The 27,439-nt window shown below is 40.4% G+C and overlaps 1 protein-coding gene across 1 annotated transcript in view; it reads right to left on the minus strand.

Annotated features, from left to right (window-relative positions):
- The window catches only part of LRP1B (LDL receptor related protein 1B), a 591,173-nt gene that overhangs the window by 453,272 nt on the left and 110,462 nt on the right, over window positions 1–27,439 (minus strand). The window contains exon 3 of the mRNA XM_049799136.1: window positions 14,673–14,810. Within this exon, the coding sequence (XP_049655093.1) occupies window positions 14,673–14,810 (138 nt within the window). The remainder of the gene's footprint in view (window positions 1–14,672; window positions 14,811–27,439) is intronic.

The following is a 27,439-nucleotide window of genomic DNA, read 5'->3' on the forward strand; positions in this document are numbered from 1 at the left end:
AAACTTAAACCGAAGACCCCCCCCCCAGTAATTTCTATTTGAACTAAGTGTTTTCAGATTTTACAGTTTGTGACTTGTTCATCCAGACCTCACAATCAAATTGAAACACCGTATCTCTTCTGGAAGATGCAAAGATTTATTAAACTGCTACAGCTTTTCCATGCTTCTACCATCAAAAATGCCTGCAACATGAGACAATAATAAAACTCACCAAGAATTAGTTGCTAATAACAAGTCTTTTTTGAAGGCAGAGGAATTATTTTGGAAGTCTAGAACTCCTAATCACACTCTTTGTCAAGTCCATAAATGCACAGCTGTGCCTTCATTAGGGAAAAAAGAAAGATGTGAGAGCACTTTCACAGCTGAAGTCAGAAGCAAAGGCCTGCAGATGCACCCGTTAACAAGAATTGTATTTCATTCACATTACTTTTTACTTGGAAGACGATTGTAACTCATGCTAACGCAAGCAAACAGCAATTTCGGCTTTCATTTACAGTCCATACATTGAAAAGAACTTCCTGCATCCTTCGGTGAACACTGACAGCGGCCTTATTAAGATCAACAGACTGACTTTCCTTATGCAAGTACTGGAGGGCTAAATACGTCGAAAGCACGACGGCGTATGTCAGGGTGGACACGGACGTCTATGGAGCTGAGGTCCAACCCAGTCCAGTCGCTGGGCAGCTCTGAGTGAATTTACTCTAGACCCAGCTTCTCCCTCCTGCTGCGCGCTGGGAACTTGCATATGTATCATGGACATCCTTCGGTATGTATCGTATGTATTATGTATATCCTTAGGTATGCAGCAAGGGTTCTTTCTGACTTTGTGATGAGTCTTAGAAAACCTGAGGCATTTTGTAAATGCCTCCTCCCACCTGTAGACCCCTTTGGCATCAGGAGGGAAAAATGTCCTGGACTGGCAGAACAGTTTTTTTATTAAATGTAATGTATGGACTGCTTAAGGTATGTAAATCATGAGATAGCAACTTTCTGCTTTTAACAGGAAATGCTTGTTAGTTCTTACATCCTGCAAACCTAATATTTTTAGCACTGGAATGATTCATGTCCTAACAACAGTTTCAAGGCAATATCAAGAAACCTGGCACGTACTGGTGGACTTCAAAACAAAAAGTTTTCAAATAGCAGAAAGCCTGATTTTCTGTGGGGATCATGTAAGGGCATTTTTTTCTTTCATCTAGTTCTCCTTTGTAAACCCAAACAGAACACATATGTAAAAACCCAGTCACCTTTTCAGTAGGAGACAAAGCATCCGTGGTCCCCATTTTACTTCATCTGAACAGTAATCCACATCATGTCACTGAAAGGTATGTTGCTATTTAAAGCATTTTTCCATTAAGCTTAAGAGGGGGAAATTACAGTTTGAAGATCACTGTGTTTTATCCTTTCCTCTAATACCAGACATTAGGACCAACATGAGATTTGGTTTGGGTTTGTGTTCTCTTCTCTGAAAATCAAAACATCCAGCTTGCCTGGGAAGGGCAGGAAGCAAGCCTAGGTTTTCCTGAAGGGCTCGTATAGCACCTTACCTTTTCATGCATCACAGGACATTCAAGTTTACCAGAAAGCAGAAGTATGGGCCCTACACTGTGTCCACTTCAATTTGTGAGTAATCCTCTGATTATTTTTTAGCATAAGTTACGAGTGTCAGTTCAGGGCAGAAAGAAGAACAGTTGCACTTTGCAAAAGTATTTTTAATTACAATGTACCTTAAATGCAAGTACTCAGGATGTCTGAACAGTTTTGGGTTTATGTAACTGCACATTTTATGTAACAATTTGCAGAACAGAACTTACTCACATCCTGTTTTATCCTCTTGATGCCACTGCATGCCATTATTTTGACAATTTAAAACTATATTTGTGGCTCTGTTGTAGAAACTTAAAAACTACCTGCACATAAATGTTTCATGCCATTCTTCTATCAATTCATTGCCTTTCAATGAAGTAAAAAAGCTGAAATTTGCTAAAAGACAACTAAATGTTTTGCTACTTCAGAACTGTGAACTATTTTCTTTTTAATCTGTAAGACTATGTCACTTTCTACAATAACGCCTTGATCCCAGATGGAACTGTTCTACCATAAATATTTTAAAATAGAACATAAAATATGACTTCACATTGTTTTTGTTCAAGAATTTTGTTTAGCAAGTAAATCAAGATCTGAATGCTCGTTAAATGACGATGGTGGGTTTTAATAAATAAATTATAAGAGTCAATAACAAAGAATGCAACTAAACAAATGATTAAGAAAATGATGACACAACCAGTCCAGGGCACAAGCTATTATTTTGGGACAGCTCCTGAAATCATCTTAGAACAACACCGAGGCAGCATGCCAGGGTGGTACCTTCTTATCGAGTTTAAAATTAATAAACAGATTGAGATTGTTCCTTCAAGTACCAGAGCTTTACCCTAAAAGCAGAAGGGAAAAAAAAAAACCCAAACCCTGCAGGGAATACTTTCTGAATAGACGGGGTGTGTTCCAGATGTCCAGAAAAAGGGGGCAGAGCACCTAACTGCTCCTGTCCTTCAGCAGAGGGCATCTTCTCTCTTATATATCCCCTGTGACAAAAGCACGTAGGTCACAGCTCCAATGCCCCTATACCAAAAAGATCCTCCGAGGGTGCATTGGGCCTGCACAGCAAGGTTTTGGTAGCGGGGGGGCTACAGGGCTGGCTTTTGTGAGAAGCTGCTAGAAGCTTCCCCTATGTCTGATGATAGAGCCAATGCCAGCCCTCTCCAAGATGGACCTGCCGCTGGCCCAGGCTGAGCCCATCAGTGCTGCTGGTAGTGTCCCTGGGAGAACAGATTTAAGAAGGGAAAAACAAAACTGTGCTACTGCAGCCGACGAGAGGAGTGAGAATATGTGAGAGAAACAACCCTGAAAACCCCAAGGTCAATGAAGAAGGAGGGTTAGGAGATGCTCCAGGTGCCGGAGCAGAGATTCCCCTGCAACCTGCTGGGAAGACCACGGTGAGGCAGGCTGTCCCCCTGCAGCCCAGGGAGGTCCACAGTGGAGCAGATCTCCACCTGCAGCCCGGGGAGGACCCCACGCCGGAGCAGGGGGATGCCCGAAGGAGGCTGTGACCCCGTGGGAAGCCAGTGCTGGAGCAGGCTGTTCCTGAAGGACTGCAGCCTGTGGAAGGGACCCCACGCTGGAGCAGTTCATATGAAGAACTGCAGCCCGTGGGAAGGACTCATGTTGGAGAAGTTTGTGAAGGACTGTCTCCCATGGGATGGACCCCATGCTGGAGCAGGGGAAGAGTGTGATGGTCCTGCCCCTGAGGAGGAAGGAGTGGCAGAGACAATGTGTGATGAACTGATGCCAATGCCCATTCCTCATCCCCCTGCACCACTGGCGGGGAGGAGGTAGAGAATCCAGGAGGAAAGTTAAGCCCAGGAAGAAAGGAGGGGTAGGGTGAAGGTGTTTTAAGATTTGGTTTTATTTCTCTTTACACTGCTCTGGTTGGTTGATAATAAATTAATTTCCCCAAGCCCAGTCTGTTTTGCCCATGATGGTAATAGGTTGAGTGATCTCTCCCTGTCCTCATCTCAACCCACGAGCCTTTTGTTATATTTTCTCTCCCCTGTGCAGCTGAGGAGGGCAGCGATAGAGCGGCTCTGGTGAGCACCCGGTGTCCAGCCAGGGTCAGCCCACCACAGGGGGTGAGCAGGCTTCGGCTGGGAGCCTCTCACAGTTGTGCTACAAGTCTATGTAACCGATACAAAGAGCTGCCTTTCCCATATGAAACTGGATTCACTTCTGCTAAAGTTCTAGGAAATGCATATCATTAAAAGAGGGAAAAAGTCAATTAAACAAATGGCAGGTCCTACATCTGATGCATAATTTTGAAAGAGGCTATCAAATATGCAAGACCATTAGAAAATAAAAAGTACTTTAGACAGCAACAAATTGTGCTGAATTGCCTGCTGGTAATTAAAAAGTGTGTTTGTTTAAAAGACCATATATAGTTCTTAATGAGTGAGGATTCTGACCTTCTATAGCTGGGCAAAGAGATGTGTTTGGGGCTTAAATTACTATAAATGAGTCTTTTATTTTAAAGCACAGACATTTTCTATCTGGCTGATCTGGCTCTGGGAATGTGACAACAGCTCTTACGGAACCCCACACAAGCACAGAAACCAAGCTGCAACATGAAGGGGTCAGAAAAGTGTCACTGTGCATTGGATAAACCTATTTTTGGAATCAAAATCTGGTCTGCTGCTAATTTCTTCTCTTTGTTAATCTTAGTGATCATCCTTTAAGAAAATGGGAAGGCTGACAATGGTCCATTGTTCCATTAATCCATCCCACATATAAGATATCTTATCTTCCAAACACCATTTTTAATACTTTGCTACATGTAAATGGATTTTAAGAATGACTGGATAGACACAAATTATTTTAGAGAGATGCTAAATATAGTCTCAGAAAATTTGATTTCATACGATATGTTCTACCACGATATCCCACAGGTAGAAAGAGACATTCAGAGAGCAGCCAATACAACTCTAGCAGCCTTATTCAACGCCAGTTGCACACCCAAAAACATTATTGTTTTGCACAGAGTAGATCACGGTCGCATCCTGAACTTTAAATATGGCTCATCTTTCTCCAGATGTAACGTTTTCATAGAGTTTCTTAAAAAACAAAACCAAATCCTATACATATGTAAATGCTTAAACACCACCTGAATACAAGTCATTCAAAGAAATTAAGTGCATTTTTTGGTTTGGATAGGTCCAGTCCAGAAGCCTAAAATCATGGAAATGGTGCCATTAATTCCAGAAGGATTCAGGTCTAATCCTAACTAATTATTTTTTAATACTTTTTTATTCTTGCACATTGCTTATTTTTAATTTTTTGCAACAAGTGTCTTCACACTTGAAGAAGTTGTTAATGAACTTAACTTGAGAAAACATTATCTACACAAGGAACTGTAAATTAGGTCTATATTTTCTTGCCATATTCTGTTGGGTTTAAAAACCAATATTACTAGAAATAATTAATCCGTCTATTCTGCTATATGCTAAAGGTATAGATTATATCTGATTCACATGCATTACAGTTCTATTACATTTATTTTGTGAACAGTACTGAAGCATACATCAGTATCATTTTATATCATCTGAAAATTTTCTGAACTTCACAGTTTGGGGTGAATTTTAGCTCTCTCCAAATTTCAAGGAAAGGAAGTTTGTAGTATGTAGTATGAAAGTAGGCAGTTTCTTCAACTGAAAATCTGTAGGAACATGATGACAAATCGTAACTTTTGACCATTTAAAACATATGCTGTGTACTGTCTTGCATACCGGTAAGAAAAGTGGTGTGTGGAGAACTGTGGTGAGACCACTGACGTTCTAAAGGACCAGCACCAACAACCAGACACACAAAGGGTAGAGGGAGTAACTACCGCAAAGAAATGATGATGACCATATAGATCGATACTACTGCACGCATAGCAACGATGCTTTCAATACACGCCTTTTCACAAGAGAGAAAAGATTCTTAGCTTACGGAGTCACCTGGCAAACCTGTTTTCTTGAGTCAGTGCAGTGGGAACACGTTCCTACGCTTTGACGAACATATTTCCAAACAGAGAGTACTGACTTAAAACAGGTCTGCTTTACTAGCCCTCACATGAAGGATTATACTGAACCTTGGTATTGACTGGTCTCTCTATTTCCCAGTTCTTGTTCTTACTTCATTGCTTCCAGTGATTCTTTTTACTTGCCATTTACTTTTTGTCCTTTCCCACGGTATCACTTTTTCTTTTCTTTCTCACGCAGTTTTTAACTCTTTCCATTTTATCTCACAGTATTTTAATCTGTACATTTCACAGACAACTCAAATTATAGGCGTTACTCCTGTGAGTTAAAGACTAAGTTACACTTTCTTGACAGACTTTTGTGGAGAAAAGATGATTGAAATCTTCCAGAGAAGATATAATGAATTCTGAAAATCAGTTTTTTGTATGCTCTGTGCATTTTCTTGCTTCCGAGTGGAAGACCAAGAGTTATATCTCAAAGTGTCAAAGAGAACTTCTTTACACCACTGAATATTATCAATCTTACTTAACATTGCTGGTGGCATCTTGACTTGTTTATCATAGTCTAAGAAATGATGGTAACTTTTAATTTTTAAACCATATTACACAATTTGAAAATGACTTAAGACTTTTTGATTATACAGTTTCATGAGCTTAAAATTGCAAAATACAAGAAGTGGGATGCGGTAAGAAATTAAAGTCCTTGTCTAGGAGAAAAATTTGTAAGTTCTCTTCTTTTCAGCTATTAATTGTACTGTGTGAAAAGGCAGAATACGGTGTATGCTGGATATATATGACCAGGCAGGTGGACGTTGTGTAGAGGCATATGTATTCCAGGCAGGACTACGCTTACACCAGCTCCCAGAATTTACCCACTTTGTTTAACAATACACAACTAATTGCTGAGCTAGGAACAAGTGAGAGACCAGAATTGGTCTCTTTGCAATGAGAATTCAAATGCACACTCCTGGAGCTTTAAATATTTGCTATAATAAATGTTTAACTGTTTATTCCACAGAGAAGAGCACCATGAGGAGCAAAAGCATCCCCCATGCAGGACATCTCATAGTTTGCTCATTTGTTTATTCACCTTGGGAAGATAAGGAGCTGGGAAGTCAAATCCCCTCAGGCAGGGAGTGAAAGAACTTGAAACCAAGTCTCATAATTTAGCTTGGCTGAGGACTCCTGGGGCAGAAAACTGACAACTGCACTTCTGACAAATTATGTGATGCCAGCCTCAAAATTTGCTCTTTTCTTTCTTCTTTTCCTTCTTCAATTTAATAGCATTCTGTAAATTTAGGTCGACTTTATGAACAGCTTCAGGAGGACCAAACCCACATTTTTAAGCACACATGCCTTTCACTTAATTTTCTTCCTCACTTCAAACACCAGGTTGCCCAATTATTACAAAACTCTGTTGATATGAGTAATGAATAGGCAAATAACGTCACTGGAATAAGTGGCTATGGAAACTTAATAATCACCTGTTTTATTGATGGACAGGTGTTTCAGATGCATTCTTCCTCATGAGATATAATTTTACTATTAGTTAATGTAAGAAACATTAATTGAATTCTTACTCTATAGGTTTAAATTTAAAAGTTCCTGTATATTCTGAAAAAGAAAAAATGCTTAAAAGGAAACTGAAAAAAAGCATTACTCTGTCTAAATAAGATTTCAGTATGTTTAAGCTATGCCCCACACCCCAAATATTGGTGACAATAGCTGAAGATAAACCTTGAGCTATCGTTCTCCCCAGGCCTCAAGGTTACTAGTGTTTCGTAAGCTTTTGCTGTCAGGTCCTAGTATTCTCCTTACTGAAAAGCCATCTCCAATGCCTATATATGAAAAATGCAGTTAAGATATACTCTCTGATGTGAACTAATGGGAGCCAGGCAGCAGCTACAATTCCTGCTTGCGGGGCAAGTTTATGAGCATCAGATTTTTTGCCATGTGAATATATCTGGAGTCCTGATATAGAGATTATGCCCAGAGTATTTATCTTCATAAAAGTACTTTGAAATTTATTTGTATAAAAACCACCTTACATTTCATAACGTAAGGTAATTCCTTAAAGAGTTTTACTAGCTGTAAGAGGGAAAAATAATCAGGTAACTACACACGCTAATCAACAGAAAGATAATAAAAATTGCTGAATAAAACTGAAATGGGGGTGCTTATAGTAAGAGTTTAAATGTTTGTTTTCTTTTCTCAATAGAGGGCAGCCTCAAACAGTAACAGCGCACAACAGCAGGCAACAATAAATACCATTTAACCTAAATCCCTGGAAAGTAGAACAAAGCTTTCTCACATCATTCCATCGCATCCCCTACGACATTGACTGTAGCTGTTTTCATCAGGTTTGTGTAGCCCAAGATGGTTGACTACCATCACGACTAACTGGTCCTCTTAACTATCATGACCTTTTTTAAAATATGACATGTTAACATGTCTACTACACTTTGTGCATTTTATTAGGCAACAGGGTCATGGAAAAACTAAAATACTGGAGTTATAATCTTTGTTCCTCTCTCTCATAAAGAAAATTAAAGACAACTGTGTGGTACAAGCATTAAACTGCATTTCCTATTGTAAACATGGTTTCCATGACCTTGAAGAAAGTATATGTATTTAGAACATGTGTGCTAAATAGGAAAACTAATCAGTATTTGTATTCAGGGAGGCCGTAACTGACCGACACTCGATTTTGCCAGTAAGGAACAGTGTCCAACATCTTCTCCCAGGAAAATGAATACTGCATCTCGAAATGGAAATACGGATTGTGAGCAGGTAAGACATACATCGCTCCTTCAACGGACAAGACCACAACACTCTATAAAAACTGTGTACTGCATAATGATCTGTTATCGTACATTATTATCATACATGGTCAAACATTTAAATTCTACACTTAATTTGCCACATAGACAATGCTGATACCTTAACAATTGTGTTCATTTGTGTATTCTGGCCTAAAAATCTCTTTAGCAACAGCCCATAAAAAGTGGGATGAAATCATATCACTCAGATGTCTCCCACTGCTCTATCCCCTTGCCAGCCACCTTTAATTTGCTTTGCTGCAATAGGATTCTGTGGTAGAAAGTTATTAAATCACCAAGCCCGTGACTTCTTTGTCTTGACAGCAGAATAGACTAAATGACCTTGGCTAATTTCAATGAGCCACATCATGCTCTATTAAGGCAAAAAGACATGAAAGAGAGTAATATACAAGAAATTGGATATATGGATGGTGAAATGAGGAGATGCAATAAAAACAAAAAAAGCAAAATAAGCCATCGCCCAGACAAATGTAGTTACTTACTAGCAGCTCTGTTCCAAAGCAAAAATACCTATGATCATCTTATTTTAATGCCTACGCTTTTTTCTCTTTTCTGTCTTATAACCACAAGGAAAAAGCTTGACGCAGAAGGCAGAGCGGTTGCAAAGGGAATCATTTTGAATGTTACCTGATGGTTTCAGCAGCCCCACTGGTACATCAGGAGCACTGTGAGATTTCCTGGGGGTCCAAGGATTCAGTAACCTGATGTGACACTTTGTACATCACAGTCTTAAAGGGTGACTGATTTAACGCTTGTCAGAATAAACTAAATGAGTTTACAGGGATTTGTTTTGCAGGTGTGCACTACTTCTAGAAACAGTCTCATGAGAAAATGGTGGGAACATTTATAATTCTAGACTAATTTAGGTTCTCTTTGTTACATTGTTACATGACTTCATGAGAAAGGGAAAAAAAAAGAAAAAAAGTAAGACTAGGATCTAAATGTAACTCCGTAACTTTTGGTTTTATATTTTTGCCTTATTCTTGAAAGGCCTGAAGTTTCCATAAAATTCTGAAATTTTTATTTTCCCCTCTGGTAAACACTAACTAAAATTTCCCAGTGTTCCAGCTGTAGAAGTGCCAGAAGAAAAATATGATTCAGTAATAGTAGCATTTATCTTCACCTTAGGATAACAATTCATCCAAAAACCTAAAGAGAAAAATAATACTCTGATTATAGGCTGCTACAAACAGAACAATTATTTGGCCAAATCTTCTGTATGTGTGTTCTGCAGTTTTTTTAGTACTAAACGATCCAGAGTTTGCCTTTGTATATTTTATTGACTAGAGATCATGGTTCAGTTCACAGGTAACAAAGATCCAAATAAACTGAAGACTTGGAAGGATTCTATGAGATCTCTTACGTTCAGTCAAAATTTCAGTTGTTATTAAAAAAGAAAGTATCTCAACTAACCTCTGTGATCTCTCCTAGATTTTCTTAATCTTAATTAACCTACTAAAATATGTTGGGTTACATCTAGTTAATATATCGAACAAAAATTTGAAGTTATTCTCATAAGATATTTAGTCTTCCGAAGGTAATGCAGATTCTCCTGTATTCCCAGGCTTGCCGTGTCAACAGCACTAGGTAGGCAGACAGGTAGACATGCAGGCAATTACCTTATGTATAGAGACTCTCCAAGTAGCAAGGGGCTTTAATGGATGTTGCAGTCTTGCTATTATGATTAATTTCAATATGAGATGGTATAAGCAATCCGAATAATCAGTATTTTGGATGGGAAAAGATACAGTCACATTTTTCATGCAACTCCATCTTCAGTGGGGAGCTGCTGTGATTCAGAGCCAGGAAGAAAAATGTCCTGAGGTCTGCCGAGCCCTGGTCCAGTGACTCCTACTGGCTACTGGCCAGATACTACTGGTAGCTAATCAGTAGCAGCGATAGAATAAGAGAAAGCTTTCCCCTTCCCAAAGCCTTGGCTTTTCCATCCTCAAACCAAAGTAGAGAGCATAACCCACATCAAGGCTGTGACAGAAGACTATTTAATGAGATCCCAATGTACTTTATGGTGAACGTGTCCATTGGAGAGGTGTGCATGCAGACTATTAATGCTGTTACTATTTTGTCTTGTCAGGTAGGATGGAGGCACTTGCTGCATTATTCCCATTGCATAATACAACAGAGTCCATAGAAGAGCAATGGATACTGCAGTATAATGCAAAATACACTTCAACTTTAAAGTCAGAGCATCAGCATGTAATTAGTGCCTTCACTGGGCTCTTACCTGGGTCTCTTAATTTCATGTTAGTTTTACTTCTCGGCGATTGTTCCTAAAATGTTCCATTTCATGATAACTTCGCATAAGCCAAAGATATGCAGAGTATTTGCGGTAGCATTTTTTCCAGTATTCTTTTAGGATTTTCTGACTGCAATATTGAGAATTGTAGCCTTACTATTCCTGCACCTATTAATAACTTAGCCCTTAAGTTAGTTAAGTGAAAAAGGACATTTCTCTATTCTGTAAAAGTTCTCCTTTTCTAGAGCTCTAACTCAGAGACAGACCAATCATTTTTTTGCCATATATATATATATATAGTACTAATTTATAAAACTGTACAGATCACCTCTGCAGCCCTATAAAAAAAGCCTTTCTAAGATTCACAGTGATTGTAATTCTCTAGAAATTATCTTAAGGATATATCTAATCCTTTACCTACTCAAGGCCAGGTTACTCTGTCTAATCCATAATGGATATTTGTCTAAGCTGTTCCTAAAGCCTTCAGGAAAAAAATGAGGTATTTTAACCTTCAAAAGATCACAAAATAGAGGCTGGAGCAAGCTGTAGCCATATGACGCCTACTTTGACCACAGCCAGACCCAGTTCTAGTCCTGTATCAGCAATGCCCCCGGCAACCTCATACGCGACTGGGATGAACCATGGGAAGGAACAACTTTGAGCTAATAGTTCACCTTGCAATAATTCGGTGACTCCCCTGTGGCAGAAGACTTCTCAGCTCATCGCATGGCTGAGCTTTAAAAGTGGCTGAAAACCCAACTGAAATAAAGACCTGGCTTTCAAAAGAAACCTGAAGAACTGTGTTAAAGAAACTTAATTACCAAGAGCAGCTCTGGATCAGTCGTCTACCAGAACTACTCAAGCTTGAGTCTAGTTTTGGCATTGGTAAATCTTATCTGAGCCTTATCAAGCCTCCAAATAGCTGATGGGCACCAACTCCCCCATTCAGCAGGATTGCATGGTGGTGAAATTATCTGGTGAATCTCAGAAAGCTGAACAGCCCCAGCCTAAGCTTTTGAGGAGGGTTTAGTATATACTTTGATCCCTTGCTTACTCAGCCTCTCTATAAGCATTCTTTAATTAGTCACAAAAATAGAAAGGAATCCAAAATGACCAAACACAGATATCTTATCAGTATTACGCGCTGTGAGTTTCAGTTTCAGTGAACCACACACCCCTTCTCCTCTGAAGGACATTGAAACTCATAATGTGAAACAACCATACATAATAGAACATTTTTTATTTCATATTGCCACAACCTCTCCTGAATTTATGCATTACATTCACCAGAAAAAATGCATATGTGCCTGAAATAAAAGATGATGAGACAGGAATGTCATTGTATTTACTACTATTTCCTTGAATTTCCACATATATTACCATTTCACACTGCAGATATGATCATATTTTTACTTGCCCAGGGAAAGGTGCAGGCCTGAATATATCTCTCAAAGATCATAATATAATGAATTAACATAAGAATGTTAAATTTAGAGAAAGAAATTCCAGATACTGAATACTTATACACCATTAGTTCTTCGGCATTATTATACGCTTTAACCCCTGTGGAGTTGTGACCTGTACACTGAAATGGTCTTTGCCATGGTCACCCATGCCATACTTCATATCATAACTTATTTTCCTGGTGCGTAGACCGTGACTTATTTACACCGCACTATCAGTGTCGCTAGCAATAGATTATTTTAACAAAGTCAACTCTGTGACCAACTGAGTTGTTTGCAATCAATTATTTAAAACTGCTACTATCCTCTTGATCAATCAAAAATGTCATATGAACAATGTTAACTAAAAAGAAACAGAATGCCATTTGTGTTACTAATATCAAGAAAAAGCTAACTATTTGGCTAGGTTTCTGAAGCAACTTTGCAGCTTTTGACTCAACGGTTACCCATGCATTGTTCTGATATAAAGATATATACAGAGAGAATAATTACAACTCTACTGCATTCATACCAAATATCTAATACAAAGGAATGTATCACAATGAGACATTAGTGGCAGTTATTAGTATCAAACTACATGATCATAATGTAAAGTTACTGTTTTCTATATCCTTTGGCTTTGCTGGTAGAAACATGTTGCTGATAGAAATGTGTCCACTAATAATTTCAAGAACTGCCTGTAATAAGCAAGTCAAAATACCCAACTGCTACAAAAATCAATATTAATGAATTAACCACTTACTAGATAAGATACTGGGAGACAACTTTAAATTCTTAATAAAATATAATATTAAAGAACTTCATTATCTATGTGTTCTGTGTGGTTTAGATGAAATATTTGTTTAGTATATTTTACTAAATTCTATGGCAATTTATTAGATCAGACATTAATTTTTCCATTGGAAGTTTTCATAGTCATATATGATAATAAATAAAGGAGTAGGAATCAACATGAACCTTACAAGGTGTATTTGAGCATAAATTAAAAGGGCATGAATCAAGATTATGTATTTTATGTGCTATCACATTCCAAAGTACAGGCTACATATACAAAGTGATACATATGAAAACCAAGCATATTTAATTTACACTAACATAGGTTTTTCTTTTTAGTCTATTTATTTTTTCTGATTCCATTCATCTCCTAATTTAATGACTTAAAATACAATAAAAACGCAAGAGAGTTATAATACAATAATTATTCAGCACTGGAAGTTTTTAATCTTCTGCCATTTAATCAAGAGTAATTTATACAAATACATAAATTATTGAGGAATATACATTTAAACAGTGCTTAATGGATCAATACTGTTCTCTGAAAAAAAACTCATCTGCAACTTCAGAAAGATTCAATATAGGCCAAATATTGCTTTGGCCAGTTTAACTTTTGGGGTTTTTTGGATGCTGGGACCAGTGCTAAAAACAGTATGCTGACACAAATTTTGATTTTGTGTAATGCTCATTGAACAAGGACTATACAAAAGTAGAGCCTTCAAGAAAATAAATTATTCCTATCGCTGTGAATAAGAATTGTCATATATTTTATGACAGCCCGTATCCTTACCTAGTTATATAAAAATAACTATTTGTAGTTTTGTGAAGTCAGCAGTATTACACTGATTAATTCCAGATGGCTTTTTTTTCTTTTTTTTTTCATATGGCTTATTTTTGGTGCGGGCGTAGATTTTACTATAACAGTTCTGGAAATCTGTCCACATGAACTTTTAAAATCTAATTTAACTTTTTGATCTATACCATTAATTGCACCTTTTACTGTAGATTGTCACATTGGATTGTAGCAGAAGTCGAGGACCTGTCCTTGAGTTTCTGGTTTTGAACATGGGATATGTTGAGGACCATCAACAATCATTTGCCTAGCAGTAAAGTCTACTGACTGAGAATAACTGGCATGTTAATGACTCATGGTATCCAACATTTGGGCTTAATATGGCAGCCTTATAACTATCCCCAAGGCAGACCTTAATAAGTCTTCTGCGTAGTACAGCTCAGGTATTAAAAAAGTTGACCTTCACCAATTTCTCCTTAAGATTTCTCATTGCCAGAATTTGGTAACTACACTCTTAAACAGTAGATTATTAGAATAAAATCTCCCCCCCAAAACAAGCCCTCAAAGCAGAATAACGCTCATAGCAAATCTGACGTATTTTTCACTGTTTTCCTTTGGGTTTTCTTGTTTAAACAAAAGTTATAAGGAAAAAAAATATTATGGCACTGTGCTGCCCAACCTTTGCTCCCTAAGAAAGGGCTTCCTCATCCTTCTTTTGGTATAACTATTTCCATCATACAAGGTTAGTAATTGGTACAGAAAAAGTCTGAAAACCTGTAGGGGCTTTTTACTTATATTTGCTTCACACAAAATATTTTTAAAATGAACTTGAAAAAATACATTAAAATACGCCTCTATCAATCCATTTTTGTTTTATATGTATCCCCAAGGACAAGGTTCTGGTTTTCTTTGAATTAAAAAATAAAATACAGCAGAAGACTTCAGGTCAAAGCATTTTTGTCTCAGCAAATTTACTTACCCCGGCAATGTACTCCTTCGTCATAGCCATCAGAACAGTCATAAACACCATTGCAGAGCTGGGACAAGTGGATGCATTTGTTTGTACCAATGCAGCTAACATAATTCGGGGTGCACTTGAAATCTGCTTCCTCGGGACCTAAAAAAATACACAGAAAATTTCTTATACATATTTTTATATCTACAACAAGGCAAAGAAAGTTCTATATGGCATTTCTATTTTAAAGCTAAGGGCCACACTCCATGTATTAGGCCATTTTGCAGAATTTTAGCGCATTAGCATTGCAGCATTTAGGATTATTAAAATCATCAAGAAATGATTAGTGCAATTAAAAGGACATCAAGGGGTCACAGAGGATTATTTCCTAAAATGCAGGTGTTACAGATGCTAAAATTAAGCTTTGCAAACATTTAAGTGTCATAAAATTTTCAATTGCTTTGTGAATATACTGTCATAGCAAGAGTTATATCAAGAGTAATAGGTACCAGTATTTACATTCATTGTTGTGCTACATAGATAATTTTGGATATTTATGAAATTATATATAAATGTTACATATTTCTGGCTGCATTAGATCAGAGAAACTGTTCCCACAGCCCAGGAGTCGGCCTCTGAAACTGCGTGGTACAGGATGGTAGGGAGAGGATAAGGATGCTGTGATTGCTCCCTTTGCAGCCATCCGAACTGCAATCACTCTGTGTCCCCTTATCCCTGAAGTGTTAAGTACAGGCATTTTTGAGGAAGTTCAGGGATTTTTAAGGATCCCTTTTGATTATTTCTTAGAGAGGGTTGTGACTGATAAACAGCTAACATAATTTCACATGACAAAGTCTTTCAGTCTTTTAACACACTGCAAAGAACATTTAGAGGTCTGAAGGGTTTAGCTCAATTAGAGAATGAATCATAATGTATACACAGTATATGATTAGATACACAAAGACTGAAGGTGGGGAAATTTTACAGGAAACAACTTAAAGCTCCTTGATTGCATGTATTGGAGCCTTGAGTCTCTGCTAAACTGTGACAGCTTGTAACAGTCCTCAAGGGAAATATACCCTAGGATGCACTGTGCTCAAGTGCAATATGCTTTCACCTTCTTCGAGGCACTAACTCCAGGACGAAGGACAAAAATCACAGGCAGTAGCTGAAAGCTCCCTTATAAGTGGGAAAATCTCAGCTTTGGCAGATTTGATCTCTTGAAGTCAGAAGGAGAAAGCAAAGGAGAGCTCTGGGGGGAATTTACGATTTCTGTAACAACTACAGATAGGTCTTAGCACAGCCCATTAAATAAAACTCTTAACTTAAAAAACTCAACCCAATTAGAAAACTTAAATTAAAAATTCCCACTGCCGTGCTACATGCCAGGAAGCCATCCACCACTTAGAGTGTTCCCCTTCCCCAAGCAGAGCACGCACCCCTAAAACGCGCATCCACCGAGCAGGAAGGCACGACGTCCAGCGTCCTGCTTCCCTCCACTGACCTTTCCAGCTCCACACCTTGCACCGATGGACAGACACCAATTACATCCTTGATTAATAGAAACGTAGCACACTGCTACTAGGGATAAAAAGGCAATGTGGAGATGAATGTACTTTGTCTCAAACAATTTTTGTGCTTCCAGGATGAAAAAAAAACCCGTATTTTTTATTATGGCCATATGCTACATACACTCTTTCAAGAAAACTGCATTCCTAAGCTAATGATAAGGGGTCTAGATACCTTTTGAACTCAAAGAAGAGAAACAACTATCCTCACTACGCTCTATGTTGAGTAAGTGCTTAGCAAATGTAGAAGTATTAAAACACTTCACAAAGAATACATTTTTCCTGTATTTTCCATTAAAATATAGGAGGAAATTAACAACAGAAAGTTGAGAGATTATTAAAACTTATCTAGATGTTAGGATTTGAAGACCATGGTAATAAGAATCAGAGAGGTGTGAACTCCTTGTGCTGGCAGAGACCCCTGAACCATGCAACAAAAAAAGAGATGTGGCCAATGGGCCACTGGGTGGGGCGTTGGGTGTTTTTTTTTTTTGCTTGGGCTTCCTGCATTTTACTTTTTTTTTGTTACATGAAGGTAGGACACTTCATCCTATGAAGCAGCCCATGCACATATGCCCATAAAGCTCACTAAAGAACCTAAAACCTCTGGCAGTGCCCAGCATTCCTCCAGGACAGGTTTCACTTTCAAAGAAGAACATAAATAAAGAAGATTGGGATAGTCAAGTGCTCAGTGTCAGGTAGGTCATATAAAACTGAAAGGTTTAATTTGATTCCCATTTCAATTGCATCAGGACTTGAAGGCACCTAACATTTAACAAAACCAAACTAATCTTTTGATTTGCCATTTATAGCACGCTTATTCATTGCATTAGGCTAACTGTGAATAGAGTGTGAGGTGTAAAAAAGACCTTTTCTTCTAAAATAGAGAACATTCATTAAAAAAACTTAGATCTGTGAAGCAGGTAAACCATGGTACTTGCATTACTTACATATAAACCTAGATTGCTAGAGGGCTTTCAGCATTCATACCTTATCAAACAGAAAGTGGAGATCTGTAACCAAAAATATATAGGAGTATATATTTCTCTTCTAAATTTAATGAGTGAAAAGAATGAATCTCTTAATTAACATTTAAAATCTCAGTAGGACTAGTCTGATACACTCCTGTCTAAAGATTTTGAGATTTAATTTTGATTTGATGCTTCTTGCTTTTAAAATACAAGATTCCTTCAGGACACAAACATCCTGCAATTTTAAATATATTATCTAACTAAAATACTAGTAGGGGAGCTTCCTAAATTAGATTTCTTTGATTGGGAACTGCATGTGAGGGGAAACTGAAATATGGCCCAAGAAGTAATACATTGTTTTGCTTTCAAGAAAAATTTTGTGCACCCCTTGTGAAAACGGAAAGGTTACGATTAGAAGCAATTAACTTATTCACGTAATTAAGATAAATTCATATGTACTTTCTGTTTCCTTACTAGCATGAACCTTTGGAAGTCAACTTGACTTCCAAATGACGATGAACGTTAGTCCAAAAAAGCCCTGTTTTATATTAGACTTGTAACCTATTTTGTCTGCAAAATGACTCTAAAAGGTAACAGGTCTCAATCATCCAACAGTGTCAGTGGAACAAGACAGCGTGTCCCAAGGCGTCCCTGCTCACAATTCCTACCACCATCACTGAATAAAAAAAAATAAGCTAAACAAAGTGGCATGTTGTGATGCCTCTGAAACAGCGCATGCTTTTCCCACTGAAATTTGAAATGTCTAATGCAAATAAAGACGAGTAGTATTTTATCTTTGAGATAAAAATAATTGAGAGCAGCCCTGTGGAGAAGGACTTGGGGGTGTTGATTGACAAGAAGCTCAACATGACCCGGCAATGTGCATCTGCAGCCCAGAAAACCAACTGTATCCTGGGCTGCATCCAAAGAAGTGTGACCAGCAGGTCGGGAGAGGTGATTCTCCCCCTCTACTCTGCTCTCATGAGACCCCACCTGGAGTACTGCCTTCAGCTCTGGGGCCTCCAACATAAGAAGGACATGAACCTGTTGGAGCAAGTCCAGAGGAGGGCCACGAAGATGATCAGAGGGCTGGAGCACCTCTCCTGTGAAGACAGGCTGAGAGACTTGGGGCTGTTCAGCCTGGAGAAGAGAAGGCTCCAGGGAGACCTTATAGAAGTCTTCCAGTACCTAAAGGGGACCTACAGGAAAGCTGAAGAAGGACTCTTTACAAGGGCATGTAGTGATAGGACAAGGGGTAATGGCTTTCAACTGAAAGAGGGCAGATTTAGGTTAGATGTAAGGAAGCTCTTCACTGGAGGGTGGTGAGGCACTGGAAGAGGTTGCCCAGAGAGGCTGTGGCTGCCCCATACCTGGCCGTGTTCCAGGCCAGGCTGGATGGGGCTTTGGGCAACCCGGTCTAGTGGAAGGTGTCTCTGCCCACGGCAGGGGGGTTGGAACTAGATGATCTTTAAGGTCCTTTCCAACCCAAACCATTCTATGATCTTGTTTACTCCTCTTCTCTCTCTCTTTAACAGACAGCCACTTCTGGCAGCTTTATCAAGTGCACTTTGGGAAAAGGAAATTAAAAGTGTTCTTCAAAATAATCTCAGGGTATTTTACATCAGTGCAAGAATGCTAAGAATATAAAACGGATGGTGTCTTTTCTTCCCTTCAAAAGACACAGTAATTCCTAGCCTTGCCAGTTGGTGGAAAAATAGTCAAAACCACTGGCTGCAATTACGGCAATACATCTCGATGTTTCAAACACTCATACTAGGACACTGCTTGGAGGGTGAAGAGGATGGAAGCAGCATTGCTCATGCAGTGCTGTGCAGCTCCAGAGACTCTGGCTCAGGAAACAGAGTAACTCTCTCATTGGTATAACTGCACGTTAACAGATGGCTAAATGAGAATGGGGAAAAAAAGCTGAGCTGCGGAAAGGTGAGCCAGGGGCTGTGGGGGATCCTCCCGGGGCTGGCAGCATGGCCATCCCACCAAAACTGGGAGGTGGCCAGGCCAGCCCCAGCCTGGGACATTGGCCTCCTCAGTGGGGATGTGCCACGATGTCTTCTCACAGGAGGGGCCAGGATCAGGCCCACCCTGGTGAGGGTACCGAGGTTAGACAAAGTCCTGGGAAGGCCAGGTGGATGGGTCACTGCTTCTTTTCCAAATCCTCCAGAAGGCAGGCTGTGCCCAGGAGCAGACAGGCTGAAAACAGAAGGGCAGCAATTCATTTCAGATCCAGATTTCTTTGGCTGTTGAACTGACTGGGGTGGCCATTTCTGTTTTGGTCACACCGTGTCGGGGCTCACTGCACTTTCCCAGCATGTGAGAAAGCATGGAAGAAAACTGCACCGTGCTTTGGCAAGACCTGTGCAGTGTACAGTGAATCTACACGAAGTCCCTTCAACGAAAGTGCCTGTGCTTCAGTGGGGCTTGAGAAGAGGTAAGAGAGTCCTTGTGATGTCCTCCAGCAGGAGACAATGGAATCAAACACAACATCTGGTTCCCCACCAAAGAAGCATCGTGAGAAAGTATTAAAGGCCACAGTCAGAATTAGCAGAGAATTTTACCATGCACTTTTGACATGGTATCTTGTCTTGAAATTGGGCTTCACCAAAACTGTACCTGCCTCACTTCGGGCTCATGCTGTACTAAATTTCAAACTACAGAATGCAACTGAGAATCTACAAGCTAATTATTTCCAATAGTTTTTGTTATCATAAGCAATATACAAGCATTTCTTAGCAAAAATTATAGATGAACATTATTTCATTATGTACGTTTCCTTCTTCTAAAAACACTCCCCCTAATTTAATGTAAATGAAGGTACAACTTTCTGCATTAAGTTTACTAAGGAGTTACAGAGTATGAATAAAAGATATTTGCAAAGAACATAGAGATAGCCAGACAAAAGGAGACATGCTAGGGTGCCCAGAACAAATTCAAGGTCCTCAAAAACTTATTAAATTACAGTGAAACACACGCTCCCACTTCTTACAAATTCATTTAGAGATGCTCGTATTTGACAACTGTTACAAAAAAAGCAGCAAAGCTGCTACTTCTGAGTTTATTTTTTCACCTTTGTCTTTCTCAGCTAAGTTTTTACAAAGTGTTTTTTCTTTCAACATCTCAGGTAAGTAGTTAGACTTTTAAATAAGAGACTAGGCAGCCAAACGTGGTGCATCCCTTTTACATCACTGCATCCAATTTACTTGAAGACCAGCAATTTTCCAGCAGCTCTAATCCTGGGCTGTCCTCAGCCACAAGAAACAATTATACCAAGCTGTGGGATGCCTTCAAAATTTCCATTTGTGTTGTACATCAGTGACTTACAGATCCATCCTGCTCTCCTAAGTGTCTTTATGGAGTGAACCTTCTCCACAGTGAACAGTTATCTTGAACAAAACCTTATTCCACTGGTTCAATGGCCTTTGAATTCAACTCTGTCTGCACGTGTAGGTGGGAACACTGGAAAAGGTTTTTCGTACCTTTCCAGGTACAAAAGCACCAACACGCAGTGGATAGAATCTGACCCAAAAAGAAAATTGATAATTTTGATGCATATAACAAAGTTGTCAAAAAATGTCTTTTAGTCTTCTGACTGCAGCACACATTCCTCTAGAGAAGTTTTGGTATAGCAACTACCTAGGTCTTCTCTGTGGTGTTATCAAATGAAGTTGATTAATGACTCTAATTAAGCAAAAATTGCCCAATGTTTAAGAAAGAATAATCCACACAACCTTTAGGATCTCTCCGGATAAATATGGGCTTATATGAAAATACTCCACTATGGTGCAATACGGTGTGTGGGTTGTCAAACACACACATAAGATTGGGAGACCTGTTTGTCCCTATTAACTCGTCCCCATAGCAGAGCCAGTACCCCGTTCCTACTGTGAAGCGTGGTATAGGATATTTAAGGTTGCAGAACTGATTAAAAACCTGAATATTTATTCTTTAACATAGCTCTTGGGAACAAGAAACAGCCTGTCACACGCAGACAAAGTAATATAAAATATCTGATATAGTTTTAAAAGTGTGAGAAGTCATCCTCACAGGTGTTTTTTTAAATTTAAATTATTTTTTGCCCAGTTCATCATTGATAACCAGGGATTTTAAAAGTCCTTATCTTTTATAAAACTTGAAATCACAACATCTTGAAGTAATGTTTCTGACCCAGCCAAGACATACTGTACCTTAAAGTTATTTAAGGTTTAGGGCTAAATTATGACCATTAGAAAAGGTTGCTTTTGTGGGAGCATTAGAGATTAGTGGGAAAAACAGACTATACTTCCATGATTATTTTTTTTTTTATGTTAAATGTTTGAAAACTTCCAAGAGGTTGTATACTACATATTAATTTCTGTAGTTACAGGTTAACGTTTAAAGTGTAAAGTAAACACATGTGGTCTCCCATGGTATCACAATTGCTTTAAAGAGTAATTTTTCACACAGACTAGATGCACACTTTTAATATCAGGACTTTGAAACAGTGGGATAAATTTATGGAAATTACTTAAAATCTTTGGTATCTTATATATATGCCAAGAAAGGATTTCATATTTAATAAGAATTTCTGTATTGTAAGTAACCCCTTATCCATTACTACTTTTATCCATATGCTTTATTCAACCACGTAGACTGATAGTGAATATAAATTCGAAGTCACCTTCAATTATATCAGGTATTTAGCTGTCCATGAAAGAAAAGTAATAATAAACACGGTAGGATGTGGACAACTGAAGAGGAAAGCAGGCGAAGTATTGGGCTGTTTGCAGCAGAACAATAGGTGTAATCTCTGACCTCACAGACACGGCATATTGTCTCCAAAATAATATTTCACAAGAAAGAATAAAACCAGTGGCAGCCAGTAGGTTTGTGAGCCTGCAAATGAATGAATATCGTTATAGTACACCCTCATAACTTACAACCAAACATAAGAAATGAGCTAAAGACTATAGAAAGCAATACTGAAACAAACAGAAACAAAAGAGAAAATGAAGAACTTAAGAAATCAAAAGATGGCTTTGAGTCATCACACTTTGAAAATCAGTCATCTGTGCTGATTCACAGCCCTTACGCATCTAGTGCCAAGTGTCTCATCTCTTCCCTCTCTTTATAAACAGAGGGGTGTTGACACAACCAGCCCTGTGGTATTTACCTCCCTTTTCAAAAAAGGCTTTAGCTCATTGTGCTTTGTACAGGGAGAAGAAACACATCTATCCAAGGCAAAATTTCCCAAATCCAATCAAGGATTTGCATTGATCTTAACCTGTGCTTAGAGTGCTGCACCCTCAGTAAGTTTGCAGAGGACACCAAGTTGGGCGGGAGTGTTGATCTGCTCGAGGGTAGGAAGGCTCTAGAGGGATGTGGGCAGGCTGGATCTATGGGCCGAGGCCAGTCTTATGAGGTTCAACAAGGCCAAGTGCCAGGTCCTGCACTTGGGTCACAACAACCCCAATGCAGCGCTACAGGCTTGGGGAAGAGTGGCTGGAAAGCTGCCCCGTGGAAAAGGACCTGGGGGTGCTGGTCGACAGCCGGCTGAATATGAGCCAGCAGTGTGCCCAGGTGGCCAAGAAGGCCAACGGCATTCTGGCCTGTATCAGAAATGGTGTGGCCAGCGGGAGCAGGGAGGTGATTGTCCCCCTGTACTGGGCACTGGTGAGGCTGCACCCTGAGTACTATGTTCAGTTTTGGGCCCCTCACTACAAGAAAGACATTGAGATGCTGGAGGGCGTCCAAAGAAGGGCAACAAAGCTGGTGAAGCGTCTAGAGCACAAGTCTTAGGAGGAGCGGCTGAGGGAACTAGGATTGTTTAGCCTGGAGAAAAGGAGGCTGAGGGGAGACCTGATCGCTCTCTACAACTACCTGAAAGGAGGGTGTAGTGAGGTGGGTGCTGGTCTCTTCTCCCAAGTAACAAGCAATAGGACAAGAGGAAATGGCCTCAAGTTGTACCAGGGGTGGTTTAGATGGGATATTAGGAAAAAATTCTTCACCAAAAGGGTTGTCAAGCACTGGAGCAGGCTGCCCAGGTAAGTGGTTGAGTCGCCATCCCTGGAGGTATTTAAAACACATGTAGATGTGGCACTTACGGACATGGTTTAGTGGTAGACTTGGCAATGTTAAGTTGATGGTTGGACTTGATGATCTTAAAGGTCTTTTCCAATCTAAATGATTCTATGGTTCTATGAAATATAATTTAGTCAGTCAAAACCTCACAATTTAAAAAAAAAAAAACAAACCAAAAACAAAAAACAAAAACCAGTTGAAATTCACTTCTGAAGGATGGTTTCCAATTTTGTGCTTTACTGTAGACAAAATAGTTCAAAAGGTTATCTATCTGTAAAGCTTAACTAGCCTCACAGTGGCACACAAAACTCCAACTTCTATACTCCTGTGACAGGCTTTTAGCATTGGTGCTAGTATTACATACAAATGAACTCACAGGTGCAAAACACAGCATATGGATATTGGGTTTATGATGCTCTGTGATTGCTTGCCTTTTCCTCTTTGTGTGTTTTTGTACGTACTAGAGAAAAGCAAACAGCAGATAGTCTAAATCTAATATTATACAATAACTTTAATTGTTTAAATACTTCTTTTTGTTTAAAAACACGAACACTGTTTGCATACTGCCATTATAATGAATCTGTCAGGAGGTCTATTTAAGATGGCTCTCCAGCAAACACTTCCCCTTTGGCTATCTTTTTCCTGATCACTGCTTTCTGTGTGTCAGACACTTGCTCATCTTCGCTACACAGATGTAAATAATTAACAGAGCCACAGGACTCATCTTTTCTACTGTAATATAGCTGATAGCCACTGGAGAGAAGTAGAAAAACTATGTTGAAGGTTGCACAAAAGCTGACGAAGAGAAAAAGAGAGGTAATGGAAATCTTTCTAAAACAGCTCAGCTTTTAGATCATGTATTGGGTCTGGCTGAGATGGAGTTAGTACTCCCTATAGCAGCCCTCATAGCACTGTGCTCTGCAGCTCTGTAGCTAGAAAGGTGTTGATAACACACCAGTGTTTTGGCTACTGCTGAGCAGCGCTGGCACAGCATCAAGGCTGTCTCTCCAACATTTTTGCCCTCCCCTCAATGGCAGGCGGGGGCAGGGCAAGATCTTGGGACGGGACATAACCAGGACAGCTGACCTAAACTAACCAAACAGATATTCCATACCATATGACGTCAGCTCAGATATAAAAGCTAAGTGAAGGGAGACGGAGGGGGGGACATTTTTGTCTTCCGGAGCAAGCACTACGCGTACTGGAGCCCTGCTTCCCAGGAAGTGGCCAGACATCGCCTGCTGATGGGAAGTAGAGAGTAACATCATTTGTTTTTTTCTTTGCTTTCGCGCGCAACCTTTGCTATCGTTTTATTAAACTGCCCTTATCTTGACCCACGAGCCTTTCGTTATATTTTTCTCTCCCCCGTCCAGCTGAGAAGGGGGAGTGATAGAGCGGCTTTGGTGGGCACCTGGTATCCAGCCAGGGTCAACCCACCACAGTCCTTTTTGGCGCCCAACGTGGGGCACGACAACGGCAGTTTTGCATTAAGCGTTCTATAGCTAGTTATTAAGTGGCAAGCTCCTGTGCAGGTCACAGAGCTTGTTAGCTGCTTGCTTATCTCTAGCTTGCTGAGTTTGGGAACATGTTAATGCAAATAATGGCTGTGTGCTTTGTCCTGGCACTGATGGCTTTGTTGTGCTGTGGGAGTTATCTTGTGTGGAGAATGAAGGAACGTGGGAACGTGCTAATACAAATAGTGTCTATGTGCTTTGTCCTGGCAGTGATGGCTTTGCTGTGTTGTGGGAGCTATCTTGTGGAGGAGATGAGGGAACACATCTCCCTCTCCCTACCAGGCATTGATGTGAATGGTTTTATTATGCAGGCTCCCGAGGTCCTTGTTCACCCTTACGTGAGCTGTTCAATACTAATAATTAATACTGGTGGCATATTATGGGTATTGTGGAACCTGGTCTCTTCCTGGTATAAGAGGAGGCAAGTTTTAGGTGAGGCAATATTGAAATGTGCCCTCAAGCGACCAGTCCCTGGGTGGCAGGGTATATGGAAGGATTTGGGCAGATTCCTAGGACGGTTATCACCTCCCATAATCTGGGATTTTACATCCGAACAGACAAGTAACCCTGGCAAACTGACACGTCACCTGATAGAAGGGTGCCTTGCCTATCCCAATGAAAACCAGCAGCTTCTTGCACTGTACTGGGGCCTGGCCTATGCCTACCGAGCCACAGTTCAATACTCTCAGAGGACCATGGTTGAGGCAGGGACCCAGACTGCATCTAAGGACACGATGCTCGAGATAGGGACCCAAACAACAACTACAGTAATTGCCCCAGTAGTGAAACGGAAACAGTGGACAAGGAGATCAACGGGTCCATACCATCGATTAGTGAGGGAAGAAGAAGAAGAGGAAAGGCTTGATTTAGAAGCTGGTCCTTCGATAAGGAAATTGGAGGAAGGAGTGAGGGAACTTAAACAAGAAGCAGAAACTACCCGGTCCCTGACGTCCTCAGAACTTCGGGACTTGCGGAAAGATTACAGCCGCCAGCCAGGTGAGCGGATTGCTGCCTGGCTGCTCCGATGCTGGGATAACGGGGCTGATAGTCAGCTACTGGAAGGCAAGGAAGCGCAACAGCTGGGATCCCTCGCTAGAAACCGGGGAATTGAAAGAGGAATTGGGAAAGAGGCAGCAATTTGCAGTCTCTGGAGCCGGCTCCTCTCAAGTGTGAAGGCAAGATATCCATTCAAGGAAGATCTTGTAAATTCATCAGAAAAGTGGACTACTGCAGATGAAGGCATTCAGTACCTGAGAGAGTTAGCAGTGGTGGAAGTCATCTACAGTGATCTAGATGACGAGGAAGTTTCCAAAGACCCAGAGGATGTCCTGTGCACACGAGCCATGTGGCGAAAGGTGATTCAAGGTGCCCCAGCGTCGTATTCTAACAGCTTGGCAGCAATGTATTGTCCAGATATGGAAACACCAACTGTGGAGAAAGTGTCGTCTTGGCTCCAAAACTTTGAGGAAAATCTCTGTGTCTCCTCATCCCTACAGGACAGTGCCTTGGCTGTTAGGGATGCTCCAAGAAATCAGTTCTCCCCTGCCCCAGTCAGAGGGAAAGGGAGCCCTAGGCGTATGCCACGTGGTACACTCTGGTTCTTCCTGCGTGACCAAGGGGAGGACATGAGGAAGTGGGATGGTGAACCCACCTTTAAGCTGGAAGCCCGCGTACGTGAACTGAGAGGGAAGACAGCTGTTAAGAAGGGGTCACCCAAGAAGAAGGCTGTCAGCGTAGTTGCTGTAGAGGCCCAAGAAGGCACTCAGCGATCCTCCAGGCATAGAAGAACTGAAAACACCTCCCTTGATTCTGGTGAGGGGACTTCTGGTCTGGTACCGCAAGGATCGGACAGTGAATATTCTGATGAGGAACAGCAATAGAGGGTCCCTGCCTTCGGCCAGGAGAAGGAAAGGGATGATCGGATATACTGGACTGTGTGGATTCGATGGCCTGGCACATCAGACCCACAGAAGTATAAGGCTTTGGTAGACACTGGTGCACAGTGTACACTGATGCCATCAGGATACAGGGGCACAGAATCCATCTGGATCTCTGGAGTGACAGGGGGATGCCAAGAATTGACTATACTGGAGGCTGAAGTGAGCTTGACAGGGGACAAGTGGGAAAAGCACCCCATTGTGACCGGTCCAGAGGCCCCTTGTATCCTTGGCATAGACTACCTCAAGAGAGGGTACTTCAAGGACCCAAAGGGGTGCCGGTGGGCTTTTGGTGTAGCCACTGTAAATGCAGAGAAGATCAAACAGCTATCTACCCTGCCTGGCCTCTCGGAAGATCCCTTTACTGTGGGATTGCTGCAAGTTGAAGAACAGCAGGTGCCTATCGCTACCAGGACAGTGCACCGTCGGCAATACCGGACAAACCGAGACTCCCTGGCTCCCATCCATGAGCTGATTCATCACCTAGAGAGCCAAGGAGTCATCAGCAAGACTCATTCACCTTTTAATAGTCCTATATGGCCAGTGCAGAAGTCTGATGGAGGATGGAGGTTAACAGTAGATTATCGCGGCCTGAATGAAGTGACACCGCCATTGAGTGCTGCTGTACCAGACATGTTAGAGCTTCAATATGAACTGGCATCAAAGGCAGCCACATGGTATGCTACAATTGATATTGCCAATGCATTTTTCTCCATTCCTTTGGCAGCA

The sequence above is a fragment of the Accipiter gentilis genome, chromosome 1 (genome assembly GCF_929443795.1).
Source record: "Accipiter gentilis chromosome 1, bAccGen1.1, whole genome shotgun sequence".
Lineage (NCBI taxonomy): Eukaryota > Metazoa > Chordata > Aves > Accipitriformes > Accipitridae > Astur > Astur gentilis.